The 22,615-nt window shown below is 54.8% G+C and overlaps 1 protein-coding gene across 2 annotated transcripts in view; it reads left to right on the top strand.

The window, feature by feature from the left end:
* RANBP3 (RAN binding protein 3) overlaps nucleotides 1–22,615 on the top strand; it is a 50,768-nt gene that overhangs the window by 13,700 nt on the left and 14,453 nt on the right. The window contains exons 2-6 of one of the 2 annotated variants that reach the window (XM_018050920.1): nucleotides 4,774–4,829; nucleotides 10,020–10,208; nucleotides 17,198–17,234; nucleotides 17,324–17,410; nucleotides 19,247–19,318. In XM_018050920.1, the coding sequence (XP_017906409.1) occupies nucleotides 4,774–4,829; nucleotides 10,020–10,208; nucleotides 17,198–17,234; nucleotides 17,324–17,410; nucleotides 19,247–19,318 (441 nt within the window). The remainder of the gene's footprint in view (nucleotides 1–4,773; nucleotides 4,830–10,019; nucleotides 10,209–17,197; nucleotides 17,235–17,323; nucleotides 17,411–19,246; nucleotides 19,319–22,615) is intronic. The other variant, XM_018050921.1, reaches the window with a different exon arrangement.

Raw genomic sequence — 22,615 nt, 5'->3', positions numbered from 1 at the left:
TTAGGAATGACTGGTTTGACCTCCTTGCAGCCCAAGGGACTCTCGAGAGTCTTCTCCAGCATCACAGTTCAAAAGCATCAGTTCTTTGGTGCTCAGCCTTCTTTATGGTCCAACTCTCACATCTATACATGACTACTGAAAAAACCATAGCTTTGACTAGACGGATCTTTGTCAGCACAGTGGTGTCTCTGCTTTTTGTTATGCTCTCTGGATTTGTCATAGCTTTCCTTCCAAGGAGCAAGTGTCTTTTAAAATTTCATGGCTGCAGTCACTGTCCGAAGTGATTTTGGAGCCCAGGAAAAATAAAACCTGTCACTGCTTCCACTTTTTCCCCTTCTCTTTGCCATGAAGTGATGGGACTGGATGCCATGATATTGGTGTTTTAAATGTTGAGTTTTAAGCCAGCTTTCTCACTCTCTTCTTCACCCTCATCAAGAGTCTCTTTAGTTCCTCTTCACTGTCTGCCATTAGATTGGTATCATCTGCATATGTGACATTGTTGATATTTCTCCAGGTCTTTATTCCAGCTTGTGATTCATTCAGCCTGGCATTTCGTACGATGTATTCTGCGTATAAATTAAATAAGCAGAGTGACAATATGCAGACTTGATGTACTCTTCCCAATTCTGAACTAGTCCGTTGTTCCATGTTTGGTTCTAACTGCTGCTGCTTGACCTGCATATAGGTTTTGTCAGGAGACAGGTAGAGTGGTCTGGTATTCCTATCTCTTTAAGAATTTTCCGCGGTTTATTGTGATCTGCACAAAAGCTTTAGCATAGTCAGTGAAGCAGAAGTAGATGTTTTCTGGAATTCCCTAGCTTTCTCTGTGATCCAGCGAATGTTGGCAGCTTGTTCTGGTTCCTCTGCCTTTTCTAAATCCAGCTTACACATCTGGAAGTTCACTTGAGAAAGCAGAGCTGGGCTGGGGTCTCAGGCATACCTTAGGAGCCTCGTTGCCGTTGTCCCCACTCCTTCCCCACACTGGGATCTCAGTCTCCTGTGTGATGGTGCTCATCTGGTGACCGCACAGGTGGTGGCCCGGGCCAGTTGAAGACCAGCCTGCCTGGAGGAGGGCACGTGTGTGTTGTCGTGAAGTCAGGACTGATCTGCGGGTTACAGGCTTGGGGCCCTGAAGTGGATGAGCGGAAATGAAACTCGCGTGGCTCTGGTACTCTGTGTCTTTGGTAGAGAGCTGACTGAAGTTCATGACTGCCAAACCTGCCATCCAAGGGGTCTCCCTGGCCCCAGTGGCAACATTGCGCTCGCTTTGTGACTGTGTGTCGATCACGTGTCAGGTATGAGACTGCGTTTGGCTGTGAACAGGCAGAGGCTCTCAGGAAGCTTATGGTCCAGGGGTAGACGCAGCCGGTGAGCAAATAACCCGCCCCGCCCTGTCCCACCGCCACCTGGAGCCCCCAGGCTCCGCGGTGCCAGGCCGCATGTACACACACCCCCTCTGCTTTCACAAGATGTTTTACCCTGAAGTTTTCTGCCCTCAGTTTCCTCGTCCTCGTTTTTCCCATGGTGCCTTGCACCGAGTAAGGGCTTCATCTGCCTATGTGATTACATGGCAGCTGGCACTCCCACAGGAAGAAGGGCGGGGGGGGGGGGTTCAGTGCAGACATGATGGACAGTTCTCACCCTCCACGCACCGGGTCATGGGGGCACAAAGCTATTCTGGGGGCTGTCTGTGGTCCCTCAGACTCCCTGACAGGCAGCCTTGGTGTCACCCATGCAGATATAAGCCAGAGCAGGCTTCAGGAGCCCAGTTCAAACTGGGAGCTTCCCAGGGGAAGCAGTGTCAGCACCTGGGGAAGAGAAGGCGAGACTGTCTTCCCGGCAGAGGGACTAAAGTGGGCGAAAGTCCCAAAGTGACAGAAGCATGGGGCACACGGGGACCAGGGCTCGACAGTCACGGTCGGCGGGGCTGGCCTGTGCAGAGGGCCTGTGCCTCAAGTTGGGGAGGATGTTGCCAGGTTGTAAGCGTGAGTTTCGCACCAGTAGTTTCGGCGGCCACCCCAAGGGGTGAGGGTAGAGGCGGGAAAAGACGGGAGGTCTCAGCTGTGACCGTGGAGGTAAGGAGGGCGGATCCACTCACAGAGCCCAGAGCCCTGTGTGCCCCTCGCTGCCCTCTGCCCCCAGCTGCTCCAGAAGGCACGGGGCAGGCCCCGTGAGCCACAGCCAGCCCCCTGCCGAAACCAGTTCCCCTCCCACCCCGCCCTGGGGGCCCCCGGGCAGCCCCTCCCGGGCAGCCCCTCCCGGGGCCTCTAGTCACAGCACCAGGGAGCTCTTCCTCTGCTGTCTGCATGCTGCTTCTCCGTCTCAGGCCTCCTTGCAGCCCAGCGTGGCGCTCATTTTCTCAGTGCCCCTCCCCTTACTCGTCCCTCCCTCAGTTTCTTGTTGAGTCCCTTCAGGGTGCCCAGGGCTGTTCTCAGGCTTTGGGACAGGAGGGGAGCAAGGCAAGGCCTCCCGTCTCATGGAGTTGGTGTCTTACTCGGGCCGAGAGGCCCTAACCCTGCACGCGCACGCAGGCGCGCGCACACGCACACACAGTGTGACAGGTGGTAGTGCTGCTATGAGAGCAAGCAGGCATCCTGTCTTCGCTGGGAGGCCCGTCCCGGGTTTCTTCTCCAGGCGACTGTGTGTTTAGTGAGGTCTGCAGTGGCTAGGCCTCCCCTTTCAGGGGCAGAAATCAAGCTCAGGCTGGCTTAAGCAGAAGTCAACATTTGCTGGCTTAACTGAAGAGTCAGGGTGGGAGGTGGGGTTAGCTTTGGGCCTGCTGACTGGGGGCCTCCAGCCCAGCCTCCAGGGCTCCGCTTCCTTCTCCACCCCCAGCTTTGCTCCCAGCTGCGTTGGCTCGGCTCCAGCTCCCCTTGTGGCGACACTCGGCCGCTGGCAGCCCTGGGATCCTCTCCCACCAGCTTAGCAGCCCCAGCAGAGCGAGGGGGCCCCTTCCCCGGCAGCTCTGGCGAAAGTCCCGGGCCTGAGTGCCGTCACTGCCAGCAGTCTGGCCTCGCTGCCGTGCCTGGTGCCCCCTAGGCCAGGGCAAACAGCATCTCCCCTCTGGCCTGGAGCCAGGGCTGTAGGAAGTGGGCCTTGGGCTGATGCCAGCTCCTTCCTGCGTGCCCCCAGCCTTGCAGCTGGCCTGGAGCGGAATGCGGAAGTAAGGCTGGGACCCGGGCCCGCAGCCCTCGATGCTGGGCTTGTCGGGCAAAGGGCAGTGGCAGGTGTCTGGCCATCCCCGTGGTAGACGTGTGTGTGGAAAAGCTGCTGCTGTCCCCAGAGTCCCTGCAGCTCACCTTCGCTGTCACTTACTGCCCAGCAGTAAGCACATTCGTTCTTCTTGGTTCACCTGGGTTTGTGGAGCTGCACATCTGTGCTGGGAGACCCTTCCAGCCCCCCACTCTCCTGCCCTGTGGCACTGCAGACTCTGAGCTGTCACTCACCCCAGTGGTGGCGGCGTGGGCTGCGCCTGGTGAGGACTGTCGTGGTGAATCTGACTCAGGTGCCAGAGTGAGTGGGGCAGTGGAGGAAACGGTCACCCTCAGTGGGCCATGGTCCCAAAGTGCAGATGGGCGTCTGTCCTGCTCCTCCGTGGCGTGGGAGTTTTGGGGGTGGGGCGGGCACCGTGTCCTGAGGCCATCTCCCCGCACCTCGTCCCCACACCCTCCTCTTCAGTATGGGTGGTCGCCATCGCCCCTTCCCCACACTCTGGTCTCTCTGTGCTTTCCTCCCCCCACCCCCTTCACAACTGCCCCACCTCCTTACATCGCCACCATCTGCCTCTCAGGCTGCCCGTCACCTCAGGAGCCGCCTTCACACCTGTCCCTCCATTCCGGGCTCCTCTGCTGAGGCTTCAGCTCAGCCTCCTCTCCCAAGATGCCCCAGACCCTACCCTCCGACCAGGTGCTCGCGAGTGCCCTCGTGGCCTGCGAACCGCACACCCATCCTGCCGGGTAAAGGCTGTGCTAGTGCGGGCTCCTGGCTCAGCCCAGGACTCAGGCAGGGGAAGGGCTGTGCAGATGCTGCCCAAGTTCGTAACAACACCCCCCTGCCCCCGCTTCCCATCCATGCCGCCCCCCACGGGGCTCAGGAGCACACCCAGAGCCCTGCACTCAGGCCCCAGACAGAAAGGCGGTGCCCGCTCTGGCGGGTGGCAGAGGGCCAGGGACGTGGCCCCTTGGACGGAAGGCCAGTGGTGCTGACTGAGGACGACCGGCGGCAGCCGTCTCCTGGCCCAGTGACAGTGTCCCTGGGCTTCTCCCTCCAGCAGCGGCTGTGCAGGCTGGGCTTCTCAGTCCTCACAGCGCCACACTCTTCCCTAACTCCTCACAGCTCCACACTCTTCCTTAACGGGCGCTCACTGAGATGCCCCGGTGGGGACGCAGAGCTGACTTGAGCACAGTAATCCTCCAAAGAGCGTGTGCCTCGTGGGCAGAGGTTGTGGATGGGTTGCCCCCGGCCCCAGCTGGCCTGCAGATTTGAAAACAAACATTTTAAACCTGTGGACTTCCAGTGACATGGCCGTTCTAAGCCAGTCTCGAAACCGTTTATTGGTGTGTACATGCACACAGAAAGATGCACGTAGCTTTACACGCTGAACACTGCACATTTATATCGAGAAACTGTTTTCTAGGTGATCCGATGATCATTCGAGTTACTAGTTTTATATTGGATTTGTGTTTTGTTTTTAACTTATCACAAACAAATGTAGCTGTGTTTACTGTATGAATACAGTGTTGGGGGGAAAAACACCAATTTTTCTTTTTGCAGAAAAGCCTGCCATTGCTCCGCCCGTCTTTGTGTTTCAGAAGGAGAAAGGACAAAAGGTAAGGGGCCGGTATGTTCTCCCATCCCCTCTTCCCCCACCACCTCCCCCCGAAGGTCGCAGCGCCGCCATGGGGCTCAGGGAAGAAGGCCTGGTGGCCTTAGGTTTACAATGGCCCAGGGTTAACAGAGGGTGCGTGGACAAGGCTCAGAGACCCTGTTAAGAAACAGAGAGAGCGCTTCTTTCTAATTCACTGTTGAAGTACTGCTGTGCATCAGGGAACCTGGTAGGAGGGAAGGAAGGTGGGAGGAGAGGGGAGGAGCGGGAGCAGTGCTGAGTAAGGAAAAACAGGACCTTTACCGCGTTTAGGGGAGTTTTTGGCCTCAGCCAATTTGGCGTAAGTGCATTTAGAATAATTGGCAGCCGGCTTGCATCATGTGTTCACTGCCTGTCCTTAAAGGTTGCTTTACGTTTCTGCTTGGCTCTGTTGTTGGAGATACTTCACCAAATTCATGGTAAAGAGTTCGCGCGCCTGGAGGGCGAGGCAGTGCCTTCCCTTGTGTGGTCCTTGTCATGTGTGGTCATTCACCTTGAAGTCATCAGGCCGTGTCCCTCCCTGATGGGGCAGCGTGGAAGGTTGGGGTTGTGTCTCGAGTTAGTCGATGTTCTGTGATGACCCAGGGGTATATGGGGACTCCCCCTATTTGTCAAAAAAACGTGGACAGTGCCTGTCCTCGTGCCCGGGGACAGCAGGTGTGATGTCATGGCCACGGTAAGGTCTCAGAGTGACCTCTGCACTGCGTTGACACCAGTATTCTGAAATCTGTGTGCGTCTCGTTAGTGAGGACAGCCTCTGAGGGGCCCCTCGGCTCTGGACTCATGACCCACAGACCAGGTGGGTCCTCCCGAAGGTGACTGGCCCTGAGGCTGGGGGCTGCTGGCTGCCGAGCCGCTGCCTGTAGACCCTGCCCCGTGGTCTGAGAAGAGGCCAGTCTTCTCCCTGTGTGCGGTGCAGCGTTCGAGGGCTGTGGGGAACGGTGCTAGTGTGGGGGCAGGGGCGGGGAGGAGCGGCAGCTGCCCTGAGACCCCCACACCCCCTGGCAGGGTGTTTTCTGTGTTATCTGCTGGGCTTGTTCTCGCATAAATCTTTCCCATTGTCAGTTCTTCTGCTGAGGAATCAGAAAACACAAGAAAAGGTTCTTCCCTTTTTGCTTCTGTTTCCTGGGTCATGCTTTCTAGGTCCGTCAGCCTCAGCTGCCTCCTCCCCATTGGGCCCTGACCGATACATACAGTTTAGTTTCACGTGCTTTTATCATTTGTCCTTTGGAAGTTCAGCCTCTGTGAAGGGGCTGATGTGTTTCTTCTGGCTTTTAGAAGTAAACGTGTTTGGTTTCTGCTTCAGATATGAAAGTCACTTATTTTACTCAGGCTTTCCATAAAATTGGGATTTCTAGAATTTTGAATTTTACTGTGATTCTCGTTTGAACCACTTTTAGATTATCAACAAACTAAGGGCTGTCATAACTGTTTTTGTTAATAAAACTTTATTGGCACACAGCCCCACCCAGTGTGTACTGGGAGTTGTGGCTGCTCTCTCCCTGTCAGCTGCAGTATGAAGGAGTTTGGACTGAGACCAGGCAGCCTGCAGATTCAAACATATTCAGCACCTGGCTCTTTACAGAAAAAATGGTTGGCAACCAGATTTGAAACAAGTAATTGAAACAGATAATTCTGAAGACTTTCCAACAATCAGCAGGATGAAAAACTAAAGTGTAACGTTTATTCAGCTGAATTTAAAATGCTTTTAAAATTACTAATTCTTATTTCAGTACTGTTTTCATGGTTGAGATGGCTCTGTTGCTTTGTCTATTCAAAGGCCGAGTTACACTCATTACCTTCAGAAGGTTGATTCTAGTTATGCGAACAGGGTAAGTTCGAACCTGAAGAGTTGCCAACAGGATGCTCATCCTCATGAAAACATGCACCTCCGAGTATTGACTCAGTGCCAGCTCTAAATGGGCTTCTAAAAATAGCTGACCATCAGCTCTTGAGATTCCGGCTCTCCGGAATCACTGTCATACTTGTGTGACAAGATCACTGGAAGGGCGTGGAAAACCTCTGCAGCAGAGGCCAGGGGAGTCTGTGTGTTCATCAAGGCCCATGTCTGAGCTGCCGAGTGGGCGGCTGCCCAGTAGACATGGGGCCTCCTCCTTCTCTGCTGCTTGTGACCACTTGGGCATCAGGCGGGAAGGACATGGAGAGGCCCAGACAGCTGGCTTGGTGTCTGTGTGGCCCCCGGGGCCAGGGCAAGGTGGGTCTGCAAGGAGCAGCCACCACGCCTTCCTGGGGCCCCCCCCTGCTTTCCCGTCTTGCTGCCATCTCAGCCCTCTCTGCTCACACCACAGGGTTGGGAAACAACAGGCTGCTCTTGTTTTTTCCCAAGTGAGCTTTTCTGCCCGTTTTCAACTTTCTGTTTTGAAATTTTTGTCAAGTCCTCAGAGAAATTAAAAGAATGGTACCATGGACTGGACCCCTGGGAAGCCACCTTGGGTAGGCTTCACTGTTAACATCGTTATCATAAATGCTGCTGTTGCTGCTGCTAAGTCGCTTCAGTCGTGTCCGACTCTGTGCAACCCCATAGACGGCAGCCCACCAGGCTCCCCCGTCCCTGGGATTCTCCAGGCAAGAACACTGGAGTGGGTTGCCATTTCCTTCTCCAGTGCATGAAAGTGAAAAGTGAAAGTGAAGATGCTCGATAGTGTCCGACTCTTAGCGACCCCATGGACTGCAGCCTACCAGGCTTTAGAAACACTCAACTGTAAGTTGTGCCCCCGACGGCTCTCCCTTAAAGACAGTTGTCTCCTCGGAATTCCTCCCCACAGCCCCAGTGCCATGGTCACGCCTGAGAGAGTGATCATTAGTTCAGAAACATCCTGTAATATATTTAGTCCAGATGGAAATTGTCCTAAGTGTCACCCACACAGCTATTTTCTGAGCCACTTTTGGATCCACAGAGATCAAGGAGTCCCATTGTCACCTGTGGGCCCATTCCCTTCTTTTGGTGGGTAATCCATAAACCGCTAGTGCACCCACGGGATGTACTCCAGGAGCCCCCAGTCCCCTTCAGAGGGCCAGCTGTTATTACCAAATCATGATCAAGATAAAAAATTGGAAACTGAGAAGAAAAAAGTTAGGCTGCCAGCCCAGGCATTTTTGGTGCTGGTTTGGTGATGAAACCACCTAGGATTTTCTATCCGTCCCATAGACAAGGTTTGAGCTGCCTTCACAGCAAACCACAGATCGGTGGCCTGCCGGCGGCGTCTCTGGGTCTTGGGAAGAGTCCTCAGATCCTCCCATCGTTCTGTGTCAGAGCCTCGGGCAGCTGGAACTGCAGTCTTGATGCCAAAACCCAGACCAAGTGCAAGAGCCTTTCCTGTCACTTCCCTATGCTGGAACTTCCTCAAGATGGCGCTCTTCACAAGATGCTTGGGTTTCCACGTGTTTGTGTTTTAGGGGCAAAAATGAAACCTTCTTAACTGCCTTGAATGAAGACAGTTTTTTTCTTTTAAACAGGAAGAGAATTTGAATCTCCTTCTGTGGGTTGTTACACTGTTTGTGATAACTGAAGGTTCCTTTCATTTACTTTATCTTCCAAATATTTGTTAATCTGAAGGCAGAAGACTTTGGGGTTGCCGTGGCAGAATAAAGACAAAAAGCAGTTCAGTAAAAAGACAGAAAGCAGTTACAACAGCAGTCTGCTGTTGGGCAGAAAGCAGGGTGTCGCTGACAATGCTGGGAGCTTACTGTGTGTGTAACAAGCGTGTTCTGTGTGTGTGGCTTTTTGTCAGCCATCTGTATCTTAGGGTGATGTTAAAGGCTGCCAAAATCCCAATGTCTGACTTTAACAAACATGTTGAAAACCTACAGGCTCTTTAGAGCTTACTTTCCTTGTCCAGAAGAAATACTCAAGACCCTAGGAGAAAATGCTGAGGTGGCATTTGTATTTCTTTCGTTTCTCTGGTATAGACTTCATCTCTGCCATACACAAGGGCATTTGAACTTTTCTGTTCAAAAAGTGGGGATTGTTTTAAAAACCCTAGATGTTCTGTATACAGATGGACAGTCTCCCATGGAGCTCTGGGTTCGTCCCTCTGACTGGGCGTCCAGTGCTGGCCATAAAGCAGCAGCAGGCAGGTGTGGGGCCCCGCCTCGGCGCCCGGCACAAGTTGGAAGAGCAGCCTGAGGAGGAAGGGCTTTACGTCTGTGATCTCCCTGCATAAGAAGAGTCCACTTGGGCAACTTTTCAGACATGCGGATGTGTTAACGTCACGTGGCTTTTGCTTTTCCAAGAGTGTTTGAACGTTCTCTTAAATCTTTTATGTAGTTGCTTTCATCCAGCAGGCTCACACATTTAAAAATAGTCCTGAGTCTTGTCTAAAGAGGGTTCAGTCACTTCACAGGCAAGAGGAATGTGACTGCATCTACAGGGAGACAGGGTGGCCCCGTTGTCATTCAATTCACAAAGTGAGAGAAGCTTGTGGTGGATGAGGTTTGGGGACCGGAGCCCACCTGTTGGATCCAGGCCACCAGCTTTGCAACAAGCCACTTCCATAGAAGCCCCTCCTGAACCCCAAGAACTGCCTCAAAGGATTCCGGCTTCCCCTTACTCTGGCTGTTTTCTAGATAAGGCCTGGCCCGGGAGACTCCTAGGCTGAGGGGCTCCATCCTTCAGCCATACGTCCACCCGGCTTGCTGGGTCCCCGACACGTGGACGCTTGCACTCACTGAGCAGGGATGCGTTTCCTTCCTCTCGGGTTTACGGGCACAGATGGGAGGTGCTGCCGAGGCTGCAGCTCCTGCTGAAGCCCCAGTCCCAGCGGCCAGACACGGTGCCGGCCCTCACCCCCCTTCCCGAGTTGTCTGAGTGGATGGCTTACTAACCCCAGGGGCAGTTTGGTCACTGAGACCGTTTCCTCATGGCTGCCACCAGCAGAGGAGCTTCATGCCGCAGAGGCCGCCTGCCAGTTTTCAAAACCTGGGTCCGACTTCTTGGACACCTTAGAAAGTGCCAGGTCTGACACTTGGCCCATGTCACCGCCCTCTGACAGCGTGGAGGGCCAGCTCTCTTGGCCCGACATCCCTCCCGGGCAGGAGCGTCAGGAGATGCTCAACCTTTGAATCCCACCCCCTCCCCTGCCCCACATTGCAGGCTTTGTTTACATTGAAGGAAAATTGTCTTTTTTGCTCCCAGTCCTCTGCAGAGCAAAAAGACTTGTCGGATTCGGGAGAGGAGCCTCGGGGGGAGGCTGAGGCCCCCCACCATGGCACGGGTCACCCCGAGTCAGCTGGTGAGCATGCCCTAGAGCTTCCTGTCCCCGCTAGCGCTTTGGCCCGCGCTCCCGAAGCCCAGCTTCTTCCTTTTCCACGAGAACTGGCAGGGGTAAGTCCGCCTCCCCCTGGCATCCCCCAGCCCGGGGCTCCCAACCCAGACCAGCCCCTCCCCCTTGGCCCTTACATCCAGACCCCGGGTCACCAGCAGCTGGCGACAACTGAAAAGATGACAAGGCTCTCTTCGGCGCCCTTTAATTCCCGCTGCCAAAAAGTCAGCAAGGAGCACGTCCCCTTCTATGCTGAGACCTTTCTAGTCAGGGTAACATTCATCCACAGCCTGCACCTAATCCTGTTAGTGAAAGAAGCAAAGGGTCAGAAGAGGAATTGAGGAGCAGGGTAGAACTCTCCACCTCCAATTCAGCCCCTTCTCCCTCCTTCCGTTTTTCCGTCTCTCCCTGAATTCAGGCTTTCAAATTCAGTATCTTAGAAACACGAAAGGCTCCAGCTTCCTTGATCTGTAGGAAAAGGTGTCTAACGCCTGTTGCTTTGCAAGACTGCTTGTGTCTGGACTGTGGTTGGGCTGTGAACTGCTTGTCTTCAATCAAAGCAGGAAGAAGAGCTGCTTCCTTTGAATCGGAGGGAGCCCCCTGAGCCCTTTTTCTTTGTATTCAGAAGGCTTTGGAAGATTATAGGTGGAGAAGACTGTGAATTCTCCAGAACAAGAAGTGTCTGGAGTTTTTGGAGTTTGATAAATCGGGAAAGGTAAACATTATCCTCCATTCAGGATCGAAAGCTTCATCCTCTCGGTACCTAGTGGCAGAGCCCCCCGTTCCCACATCAGGGAAAAGTGACTCAAGAGAACAGGATCCCACCCCACCACATGGCACCCAGGTCACCACAGCCCCAGCCCTCTCCCAGACCTTTAGTGACTGCTTGTGTCACAGCACCAGTCTCCCACGTCCTTGAGGAAACCATTGAAATTCAGCCAGAGCTACCAGACCCTGGGATTCACAGAAAGAAGTGATGTTCAGCCAAGTGAGGCTGGAGCCAAATCTTAACATTTGGAGGAATCAGTGTGTGGTGGAAAAAGAAGAACCAGTCTGTCCCTGTTGGGGGCTGTCCTTCGTGGCCTGGAAGGGGGCTTGAGGGAAGGAAGCCCAGGGAAGATTCCAATCTGAGGCCTCCACTTGAGGGCCAAGAGCAGGAATTCAGAGGCAGTCATTTTCTGGGTTGGGCAAGAGCATCTGCTGGAACCTTCTCCTGAGTCAGGTGACAGCAGGCACATGTTCCCAGTTCCCTGAGAACAGGTGGTCTTTGTGAGGATCTGCCCAGGACACGGGGCCCCTCCACTGCTGTCTGGGTTGAAGAGCGCAGTTTACGGAGAACCTCCAGCTGCAGGGGTCGAGGGTTTTCTGTGGAGGGTGGCAAATGGTAGAGGTGGCATCACGGCAGTGGCCCTTCCAGAAGCCAGGCTCTTTCAGACCCCTTTCTGCTAATGCCTGTGAGACAGGGCCTTGCCTTCTCTCTGTGGCCAGTCCAGATGCCAGTTTCTGAGGCCTGGCCAGCAGAACTCAGCTTCTCAATTCTTGTGGACTGTAGGTCAGAAGCTCTAATTCTGAGAAATGCAAGCAGTGCCCAGACTGAAAGATGCCAGTTCAAGGGTGATAGCAGGGAACGTGAAGATGGTTGTTATGTTGCTGTGGGAGAGGGCCTGGGGCGGAGGGGGGCTTGTTCCTGAACGTGCCAGCTTCGTGGACAGGGCCGTGCCTGTGACACATGCACCCGTTCATACCCTGTGTGGTTTTAACATGGTAACTGGGCATCCCTGGTTCCATCAGAAGTCCCAGCAGTACTGCCATCACACCATTTGTGACAGCTCTCAGCCATCCACGGCTTTTTCTGCTTTGGGGGCACTAAGACACAGCAGAGTTTGTTTTTTAGGTCAATTAGGGTGTGGATAAACCCCGATCCCAGCTACTTCCTGGGCTGAGATATTTCTGTGGTGAACTCGGACTAGTTGCTCTTGCTTCAGAGCAGATTTGGCGCTCACTCTGTCTCACTCTGGAGTTCAGGAAACACCCACATGTAACCTGACGGGGCTCATCCCTCACGTTCAGTCTGTTCTTCATTCCACGATCCTTCGGGGGATTGTAAAGCTGCGATATATCGCACACTGAACTGTTGCCTATAAAGGGCCCTTATCATCTTCCAGTCTCATCAGAGCCCTGGCCGTTGAAGCCCCAGGACCAGGAAACAGCCTCCTTATAGCAGACCTGGCTCTCACAAGGCAGCTTGAGGGACAGCAAACCACATCCAGATTAAGTTCTTCATCTGACCTGGAGAAAGTGTTCCCAGTGCTCACCGCGGGCCTGGCTGAAGTCTGCCGGCTGAAGTCCCGAGCCTGAAACGTGTTACGAGCCCCACTGGGAAACTGAGAGTCTGGACCAAGTCCCCTGGCCGGACTGCTCGCCTGCCCGTCCTCTGGATGTGCACGGGCTTCGCCACTCGTCCGCCCCTGCCCAGCAGGCGCATCTGTGAAGGCTGCCTCATTTTCTCTTTTTTTTCAGTGTCTGCCTTTTGGGTAAAAAGCTCTGAGCTGGTTCCCTGAGTCAAAGGATAAACAGTGGTGAGTGGGCCTGCGGTCCACGTGAAGGTGAGGCTGCCTTGGCAGGCGCCTCCCTCAAGTGGGTCTTCATCCAGGTGTCCATTTTCCTGCAGTCACAGCAGCGGACTTTCTGGCTGGACTGTCCAGATGGGGGTCCATCCAGGTGCGGATCACCGAGTCCCTGGCAGGCCAACTGGTATTTTCTGGAAGGAATGTCCCTGACATGGTCTTGGTTTCTCATCTTTCTGGGAGGCCAAGAAGGTAGCACCGCTCACTCCTGCTCACTGTCCGTTTGTCTTTGTCTCAGCTTCTGTGACACAGCCTCCTGCTCCTCCTCCACCTCCTGGACTGGCCTGGCGCCCTTGTCCCCTCAAGGCCACCCACGCCAGGCAGCCTCACAAAAGCCCTGTCTGGGGAGGGTGCAAGCCTCAGTAGACGGAATACTAGTAATTGCCGTCGATTCAGCCTTTACACAAAGGACGGGCGCTTCTCAGCCTCTTGGCCCTGTCCTGAGCCAGGTGTTCCCTCCAGTCTGGTGCTTGGTGACAGGTTCGTATGCCCTTCACAGGACAAGCTGCTTCTCCCCAGGGTTCCAGTGTGTTCTGAGAAGATGGGCTACCCTGCCCACCCCACCCACTGATGTGGGACCTACGGCCGCTGTGAAGTGCGCAGTTAGGGTGCCCTGATCTGAGCATCCCCAAGGTGTCAGCCCGAAGCCCACATCATCAAGAGTCGGCTTCTGCTGTGGAAAGAAGCAGAGAAGGACGTGGGGCTTCCACACCCCACTTCCATCCTGACTGCTCCCCCAAATCACAGATCCTGAGAGCCTGCTCTCAAGACCCTCCTCACAGTCATCCCTGGAGCAGAAGCTCCCACACTTTGGGCTACAGGTCACTGGGCCCAACCCCACGTGTGCCCCAGGGAGTGGAAGATAGCACGAGGCACCAGGCCTAGACGGCAAGCTCAGGCCTTCTCTGACGGGGGCCACGGGGTGGGGAGAGGCCAGGCTGCAGCTCACACAAGCAGCAGAGGGGGCTTTCCAACATGAAGAGCACCTCCCAAGGCAAGCCGAAGTGACTTGACTTCTGGCCACCTGCGTCCTCGTGCTGGCTCCTGTTGAGGAGAGTTACTGACATCACTGTCTTCACTGCTTCCGAGTCAGCTGTTTTAGAACCCACAGGAAGTTCCAGCAGCTTCTGGAAGGCTCTTTCAGTGGAGGAGTCTCCTGTGTTGTCCTTCACAGGCCTTCGCCTCCCAGCCTGTCCAGGACCAGCAGGCTGGCCACATGGCTGTGGGATGGTTCTGAGACTCAGAGCGTGGACTTGAGGGTCTCCTGAGGGCAGAGGTCTGGGAGTGTCTTGTCTCGCCAGGTGCCCTTACTTCTCCAGGTCACCAAGGGGGCTGTGGCAGAAGCCGGGGCTCCGTCTGTGTAGTAGATGTCTGCTGAGCAAGTATCCTAGGTGTTGGGTGTGTGAGTTGTAAGCCGAACAGGCAGGGTGGGGCCTCGTGGTAGCAGGAGGCACACAACAGATGGGCACAGCAGATCACCTGTCACTGTGAAGCCCGAAACAGAGTTTAGGCCCGAGGGAGGCTGGAGGGTGGGGGGGGCAGAGGAGCTGCTTCCTCTCGCTGGGTCATGGGATGGCACGTGAGCTTGGTTCACCCTGGAGGTGGTCAGGACAGCCGTGGGAGCAGCGCGCACGCGGAGAAGGAACAGTGAGGCAGAAACGGTGTCACCGTTTCAGAAAACAGGAGGGAGACAGCAGAGCCAGAGTGTGATAGACGGAGGGGCCTAGTGTAGCAGGAGGCACTTGGAGCCAGCAGTCCTAGGCCCCAAGAGGCAGGGCTGCAGCTCAGAGGCCTAGGCACACTTCAGGGGAGAGGCTCCTGGCTCCCATCAAATTCTCAGGGACACCCGGATCCCTGAGAGGCTTGGGGTGTAGCTGGCAAGGATAAGCAAGTTACGTGTTGTTAAAAGAGCCCCAAAGTACTTAAAAAAAAAAAGCTGACAGAAGAAAGGGAGTCCAGAAATCACAGTCTTCTCCAGCCTAATTTCATTCATTATGGAATGAAATTAGAAATTCCTAGCAGAAGGAGCCCTGGGGCATTCACACCCATGGAAATCAGCCAGCGGAAGAGGCAGCCAGATGGGGGCCCCTTGAGATGGAGGTGGTGGAGGGCCGTCCTCCCCAGGAGCTGAGAACCAGGAGGACCATCCTGGCCTTGCAGCTGTCAGGGCCCCCACTCTGCATACAGTCGGGGTGGTATGTGACTTGGCTGCTTCTCTGTGGCCAGCAAGCACCTGGGATCCAGGTGCTTCCCCTGAACACGTGGTGAGCGAGCCCCACTGAGCACTGGGGCCACTCTCCCGGAACTTAGAGGCTGCGGGGGACCCGGAGCGAGAGCCATGGAGAAGAGCAGGGAGCGGTGAGGCCACAGCCTGAGAGATTCGCACCTGGGTGGCGAGGGAAGGGAGGGTGTTGGTGAGAGAGGGATGTCTACAGGGGTTGGCTGTTCCAGGTCTCAGCCATCCTTCAGGAAGCCACAGGTGCCACGGGACTTGGAGGCTGCCTGCCGTGGGGAGATTTGGTAGAGTCGAAATGCTTATTGAATGAAAAGGAGGGAAGAAGTTGAGGCCAGGACTTGGGGGCAGGGTAGCAGGGGTAGTCTGGGGCTGGCAAGGCCTGCCCTAGAGGAGCAGCAGGAGGAGCCCCTGGAGCCTGTGCCTTCACAGTGTCACCCAGGGCAGGGGGCATCCGAGAGGAGCCCCTGATGTCCTGGTGACGCGGGCACGGCTCTTGGCCGTCAGCTGCCAGCCCAGGCCTGTTGAATGACAGCGCTGCAGCGGTGCCTCTCTCATCGGCCCCCCACGGTGAGAGGGTGCCCCACCCTGGTCCCTCCTGTCCACAGCATCCCCTGAGCTCTGAAGCCCTGCTGCCCTGGGTGTGACACTCCAGGAGGTGAGCTTGCCGGGAGGGTGCGGGCGGTCCAGGTGTGAGGCCACCCATCGACCCCTGCACCTTCACCCCTGCAGAGGAAGCACTGGCCGCACTGTCTTCCAAGCTAGGAGGTGGAAACCTGGGCCAGTGAAGCCGTTCGCCTCAGGTTCCACATTCAAGACACGGCCGACTAGCTCTCAAGCCTTTGAGAGAGAGTTGAGCGCCTTCACGTTCCAAGCCCTGACCACTGTCTTGTGCTCAGCTAGTGCCTGCCTGCTGAATCCTCCAGGGGTATTTTATTTTGTTTTGAGCCCCATGGTATGTTCACAGTTGCCCCGAGGACCACTGAGCCCGTCGTGTTAGGAGGCTTTCGCATTTCCCGAGCATTTTGATAGATGGTCTCTGATGGGGCGGGGGTGCAGTCTGGGGTCCTTTTCTTACTGTCCTTTAGGACTTGTCTGCAGACTCTGCCTACCGCCTCTTTTTGTCCAGCCTACAAGCTTGGATGGTGTTCAGGTTTTTAAAGGATTGTAAAAACAGAATATACGTGTGGCCTGAATGGGGCCTGTGGAGCTGGCCCTTTACTGGAAAGCGCCGTCCCAGTTCTCGAGGGCCCCAGCCTCCTCATCTGCAGCTTCCTTATTTTACAGCTTTTACCCGACCCCGCGGCCCTGCCGCTTGCAAAGCACTTTCGCATGCATCATCTCATTTAATCCCTCACAGGCTCAAGGCAGGTGGTCCTCGTTTGGCCAAACTTAACCCCTGAGGGGCTTTTCTGAAAATAAGAAAATTGGCTCCCCTGCTTCCCCTTCAACTCTGGTGCTCGGGGCTGGGGGGTGGGGATGTTGACCCCTCGGAGTTCGCTCTAGGCTGGTTAGCTCTGAAGAATCACAAGTCCCTGAGAGAGGATGTGTCACCCCAGATGCGGCCAGGGGCTCATTTTAAGCTTCTTAATTGCTAGTCGTTCGCATTCTAAAACCAGAGGTTGTTGGGGAGGAAGTTCTTCATCCACCTTTCTCTCTCAGCTCATGGTTGTTCAGCCGGTCTGTAGTCTGAGGTGCTGCGCACTTGGACCCATGGCACCGAAGCATTCAGCTACTCTGGAAACAGCAGCCTCCATGGAAATTGGGTTCCACACCAGGGGAGGTGCCAGGGATGGGGCCCCCCTGACCCAGTGTCCACGGCCCTGCTGCCCTTCAGGATGGAGAGGTCACTTCGGCAGAATGGACTTTGGCCAGGGCCATTTTTTCTCTCTGATTGGGGTGAGGGGTGCGGGGGACGTGCCAGTGAGCTGTACCCAGTGGAGAAACTTGGATACTGATCCTGTGCTGGGAACATCCCCAGCTGTTAGTCCTTGGCGCGAGGCCTGGCGAGGTGAGGGCAGAAGGTTCACGGGAGATTTTCAGGCATTAGGTCGAAAGTCTGTGACCCGGGCAACTGAACCCAAGCCCCACACCCTTGGTGCCGCATTTCAGGATCCATTGGTGGCAGAAGTCAAGAGCCACCAAGCCGTGTGGCTCTCTCTGATTGCCCTGACGTGTGTTCTCATTTCAGAGGTCAGCCGGCGGCTCCAGCCCCGAAGGTGGAGAAGGTGAGGATATCTCTCAAATGTTTCACCAGCTTCGGGCGTAAAAACAGAAGCAGCCTGATTTTTCTTCTCCTCCTCCTCATTTTGTGTAGATTCTGACCGAGAAGATGGAAATTACTGCCCTCCTGTCAAGCGAGAAAGAACCTCCTCTTTAACGCAGTTCCCGCCATCACAGTCAGGTAACGGCAGCCCTTTACTGGGTGGTGAAGCGGCCGTGTTTGCAAGCCTGCTGCCTCCTGTGGTGCCTCCCACCCCTTGTGTGTCTCCAGTTATGCTCAGCCTGAGGCTCAGTTTTTTTGGGGAGGCGGGAGTAAGGTTGGAGCTTAGCTGAGCACAGCACAGACGCCCTCGAGAATCAGTGACACGGAGGTGTGGGATGTCAGGGCCATGTTTGGGGCTCTGACCATTAAGTGCATGTCCACATTGTATGGGCTGCTGGCTATGTGTGGACTGAAGGTGTGGGAAGTGGAGGGTCCCCCTCGCCCTTCAGCAGTGAGCCTAGTGCGTAGGGGGGCCACTTGAGAAGCCCAGACACACAGACAGTACGTGGGGAGTCCAGCAGCCCTGGCAGACACTGTGGTGGTGGGATGGCATGAACTCCCCAAGGAGGGGAGCTCGGGGGAGCCCAGAGGGCTTGGCCAGGCTGGGCCCAAGGGGTTGGAGCCTCCAGGCCAGAACCAGCTCTGTGCATACACGGAGGCCAGGAGACCATCTGGTGGACAAAGGCGGGTTCCTGGGGTAGAAGGCACTGGGGCTACTGAGTGGGGGGCCTCTGCAAGCCTGGGGTTGCTGCTGTTCCTTGCAGGGTCAAAGCTGCAGCAGGGCCCCCAACTCCCCACCCAGCCCGAGCATTGCCCAGTGCTCTCTGCAGCACTGGCTTTCACATGCCCTCCAGCCCCCTAGCTTGAAGTTCAGTCTTGGGAATTCAGTTAAAGCATTTACAGCTGTGAGCCCTAAGGATGTCACTTTAGGAGAGAAGACTCTTGGAAGCTTAAAGAGTTCGTGAGCGTCCTCTTACCCTCACCCCTGTGACACACCTGAGTTCATGCCTGTTCCCTGAACACTTGCCTTGGGCACAGCTGAACCCTTTTTCATAACTGCAGGAGACACTCCCCTCACTCCCCACTCCAGAGGTGCTGTGGTTTGCACTGAGGAGTCCTCCGGACAGCTTGCAGTCCAGGCTGGGGGTCCATTCTTTTTTTAAGGCTTTCTGCACACTTGTTGCATGGGCCTTGATACAGGAGGGCAGCATCCGCTTCCTGGCCATAGATCACATTCCTCCCTGCCCACTGCTAAGCCTCACTTTTTCCATCAAGAAATTACAGCGGAGAAGAGAGGTGGTAGTCTGTGCTCTGGCTGCAGGCTGGAGAAGCCAAGGACCAGTGGACATGAAACATTAGTCCTCTGCTCTGGCGCATTCCCCCCAGGGTTCAGCTTAACCATCAGGCCTGTAAAGACAAGTGGTCTGCGCTCAGAGGCCTTGGCTTTGTGCTGCACTCTGATTCCACGTAGCTGCCTGCAGTCTGCGCAGTTTGGTCTTCAGCCCCACTGTGGCATTGCCTGGCCCACAACAAGGGAACCAGTTGCTTTTGTAAGATTCTAAAAGGGGGTGTGGGGGGAGGCTGCAGCCAACCGGGCGCCAACTGCTGACAGGGAGCAGGGTCTGGGGCTTGGCCCCGGGGAGCGTCTACATCCCTCCCGGCCGTGCTCTTGGGGACGCACGGGCAAGGCAGGAGGCCACAGCAGACCAGAGTCGACAGCTAGGTGTCAGGCAGATTCAGGCTGTTCCGCTGGACACCCATGTTTCAGGGCTGTAGGAAGAGTCCCGGGGTTTCACTTTTGCTAGAGTGGCTGAAGGCCAGATTCGTGATGCTGACCCCCCCATCCCCCGTAGCACCACAGTGGGGCCTGGAGATGCCCCCTCAGGTGGGAGAAATGCTCCCAGGCATGTCTGTCCTGCCTACTCACGCTGTTTTCCTCTTGTTCCTCCCCTGCCTGCACCTCCTTGTCGACAGTATCCAAAAACAATGTTTTTATGCCATCCACCTTCTGCGAGCCATCTGCAGGCAATTCTGACTCAGAACCAGGTGAGCCTTCGCGTGCCTTTGCCCTTCACCAGCTGGTCACTGGGGGTGCCTGGGATGAAAAGCACTTGCGCTCGTAAAACACTGTCTTAAGCGAGGGAGAGCAGTTGGAAATCAGCACTCTTTTTGGTTCGTGTTTCCCAACCTTCTGCGGGCAGATGTAGAATCCAGTGTGAGGCAGACTTCTGTGGCCCTTAATATCGGTTTCTGCGAGCAGAGCCTAGTTACAGGGAGCTTCAGGTCCCTTTAAAAGACAAAAGCAAACACACACAAAAATCCATAGTGAAATACAGGACTCGTTTTTCAAATTTTTACACAAAGACTGTATCTCTGTGTCATTAAAAACTCGGAAATACATAGAGTGAAAGAGTCCTCCTGTTCATTTCCCGCCACGCTGCCGTCCCCATGGTCACCACTCTGAAGTTTATGTAATTTTCCAGACCCCTTCTCTGTGTATTAAATTCTCACACTGACTAATATTACTTCGATCTGTTTAGATAAATATATTTAATCACAGCTTTAAAACTTTACAGCGAATAGCTTGATCCTTTCTGAAGAATGTGCAGCCTTTTCCTTTTTCGGTCCTTCACTAGAGAACCAGCTCCAAGATTTCCTGAAAGTTTCTCCCGCGTGGCTGGAATTCCTCGTAAAAGATTTAATGAGCGAACATAACCATCCGAATTCTGTAACCCAACCCGCCTTGTATAAATTCACTGCTGACTTCAAAAGCAAGGCAAACTCAGTCAGCCTCTGGCACAAGGGCGCCGTGGGGGGGAGAGGCGAGCTGTAACTTTGAGGGTTGATTTGATGGCACTGTTTCAAGCAGTTGAATTTGTTCTGACTCCAGAGGTGAACTGTTCTGAGCTGACCCCTTCATGGGGCCTGAAAGGGAGCTAGGTCGCTTTTTGTTCTTTATTTGGCCATGCTGTGGCATGGGGGATCTTAGTTCCCCAACCAGGGCTTGAACCCGAGTGCCCTGCATTGAAAGGTAGATTCTTAACCATTGGACCACTGGGAAGTCCTGAGGAGCTTGGTTCTCAGGGTTCCTTGGGGAAAGCCTGGGCACCGGCCTCATGAGTCCCGTTCAGGATTGTAGGGGCCGGGTCATAAAAGGTCAGCCTGGCCCCTGGTCCCCTCTGCGGTGTGCAGTGGGGACAGGCTGACCTATCCACTCCGCAGAGTGAACTGCTCAGCTCCTTGCCCGCCTGCCTTTTTATTGTTTTTAGCTTTTATTTTGAAAAAAAGAAAAAAATGTAACCCTTAAGAATAAGGTACTTGTCCACCCCACCACCTAGACACCCTGTTCGATCTTCCCCCAGGCGCCCTAGCGATAAGCAAAGGCATCCCGTTCTGGCTCCTGCGTCACACATCTCAAACAGTCCCTCAGCTTCACCTGGTATTGTCAGTGGGCTATAATCCATTGTCACTAGTATTTATCTTAACATTCAGCTCTTACTTCCAACGTCAGTTCTTTCTAATGGCCGCCAGTCTGGCTGGCGGAGCCCCGCCCAGCAGGTTTCTCTGCTCTCCGCCACGGCCCCATCCTTCTCTTGAGCATGCCCTTTTCTTCTTGTCAGAAGCAGTTCTAGGCTCATCATCATCTCTCCCTGTCCTCAGTGGGGTCCTGGCTCTGCTTAGTGGAAGTGGTCTCTTGGAACCAAGATCTGCGTACTCGGCCCACCGTGCTGTTGGGGGCTGTTGCTGCTCTCAGGCCCTCTCTGTACGCACAGCTGGGAACACGCGTGGCTGAGAGCACATACATACATACACATGGACCTCTTCACACACGGGCACTCAACGTCTGCATGCGTTCTGTGTCTCTGGTCCTCTGTCTGCGTGTATAGGTTCCCCCAGTTCATGTGGATACTTCCCGTCCAGTGCCAGCAAGGTTCATTGAAACCCTCCTTCATGTTTCTGCCCCTTTCCTGACAGTGAGAAACCTGCTCCCTTTCTCCTCAGTGTGTTTACTTGTTGCTTGAGCCCCCACCAGGGAGCCTCCTCTCAGATTCTCTCTAGCTTCTGGTCTGCACCAGGCTAAATTCTGATCTGTCTTCCTGGTTTAATCCAAGAGTTCCTGGAATTCCCTTGGGAGCCAGCGTTGCCCTCTCAGACATCACTTGGGGTCTCTCTGAGGCAAGGCAGAGAAACCTGCTTGCTTGGGTGTGATTTCAGAGGAGGGCAGAGGCTGCCCCATTAGGAGTCCTGTTCTCCCACAGCAGGCTCATGTTGGGCCACGCATGTGCCCTTGAGAGAACACGGGCATGACGGCCTGTGCGCTCCTATGACCTGGGCATGCATGCTAGGGCTCTGACCGCTGCTCCATTACACACTGACCTTGCTGCAGAGGGAGCTTCCAGAGGCCACAAGCAGAGAGCACATTTATTCTAGTGCAGATGGGGGCCCTGCCCCTTAAGTGTCCCCCTGCTGCTCTGGGCCCCGCCATCTTTCTGTCCAATGTTCCCAGTCACGTGAGGCATGTGGTGCGTCAGTTCCCCGCAGCATTCAGGGTGGACGTCCTATACATCCATGGGCGGGCCAGCACCAGGCCGGGAGGTGGTGGTCAGTGTCTGTGACTCTCCAGGCTTGTTGCACCTGCTCAGGGTCGACCCCGAGGGTTACCCTGTCAGAGCGGAGTGGTGAATAGTAGTCGCAGTAAGAGCATTGCAAAGCCAGCTCCAAGGACCTTCTAAAATTACCTCAGTTGTGAATTTTACCTCAGTCTTTTCCAGTCGTCGTTGGTAACCCTGAGTTCTGGGAATGTAATTCAGCATCTCCCTGCCCGAGAGGCCCACCTGGCAGCGTGTTTTCCCCCACATCCTGGGCTGTCTGGCTGTCGAGGCCTCTGTCAGGAGGGACCCCAGCTCCAGCAGCATGGGCTCCCACGTGCTGACCAGCAGGGGGCATCACTCTTATGAACCTGTGTTTGCCTGAGGAGAGCACAGGGCCTTTCTGCCTGATGGGGAGTTCCAATTTGATTTTCGTACTTAATTAATTGTGTGGCCTGACAACTTGTGAATATGGTGGTGTTTCTATGTACAACTGAAGGGTTTCTAGGGTAGCTGAAGGGTCGTATACCCACCACCATAATTAATTTTAGGATGACTGTCACTCCAAAAAGAGACCCTATGCCCTTGGGCAGTCACTCCCCACTTGGTCTCCCCAGCCTCTGGCCACCACGAATCCACTTTCTGTCTCCATGGATTTGCCTGCCCTGGACATTTCATGTGAATGGAATTGCACAACTGTGTGGCCTTTGGGGACATCTTTCCATTTCTTTAAGTCTTTATTTTCTTCCAGCAA

Source organism: Capra hircus, chromosome 7 (genome assembly GCF_001704415.2).
Source record: "Capra hircus breed San Clemente chromosome 7, ASM170441v1, whole genome shotgun sequence".
NCBI lineage: Eukaryota > Metazoa > Chordata > Mammalia > Artiodactyla > Bovidae > Capra > Capra hircus.
The sequence above is the reverse complement of the archived record's forward strand: the minus strand, read 5'-3'. Positions and strand labels throughout refer to the sequence as shown.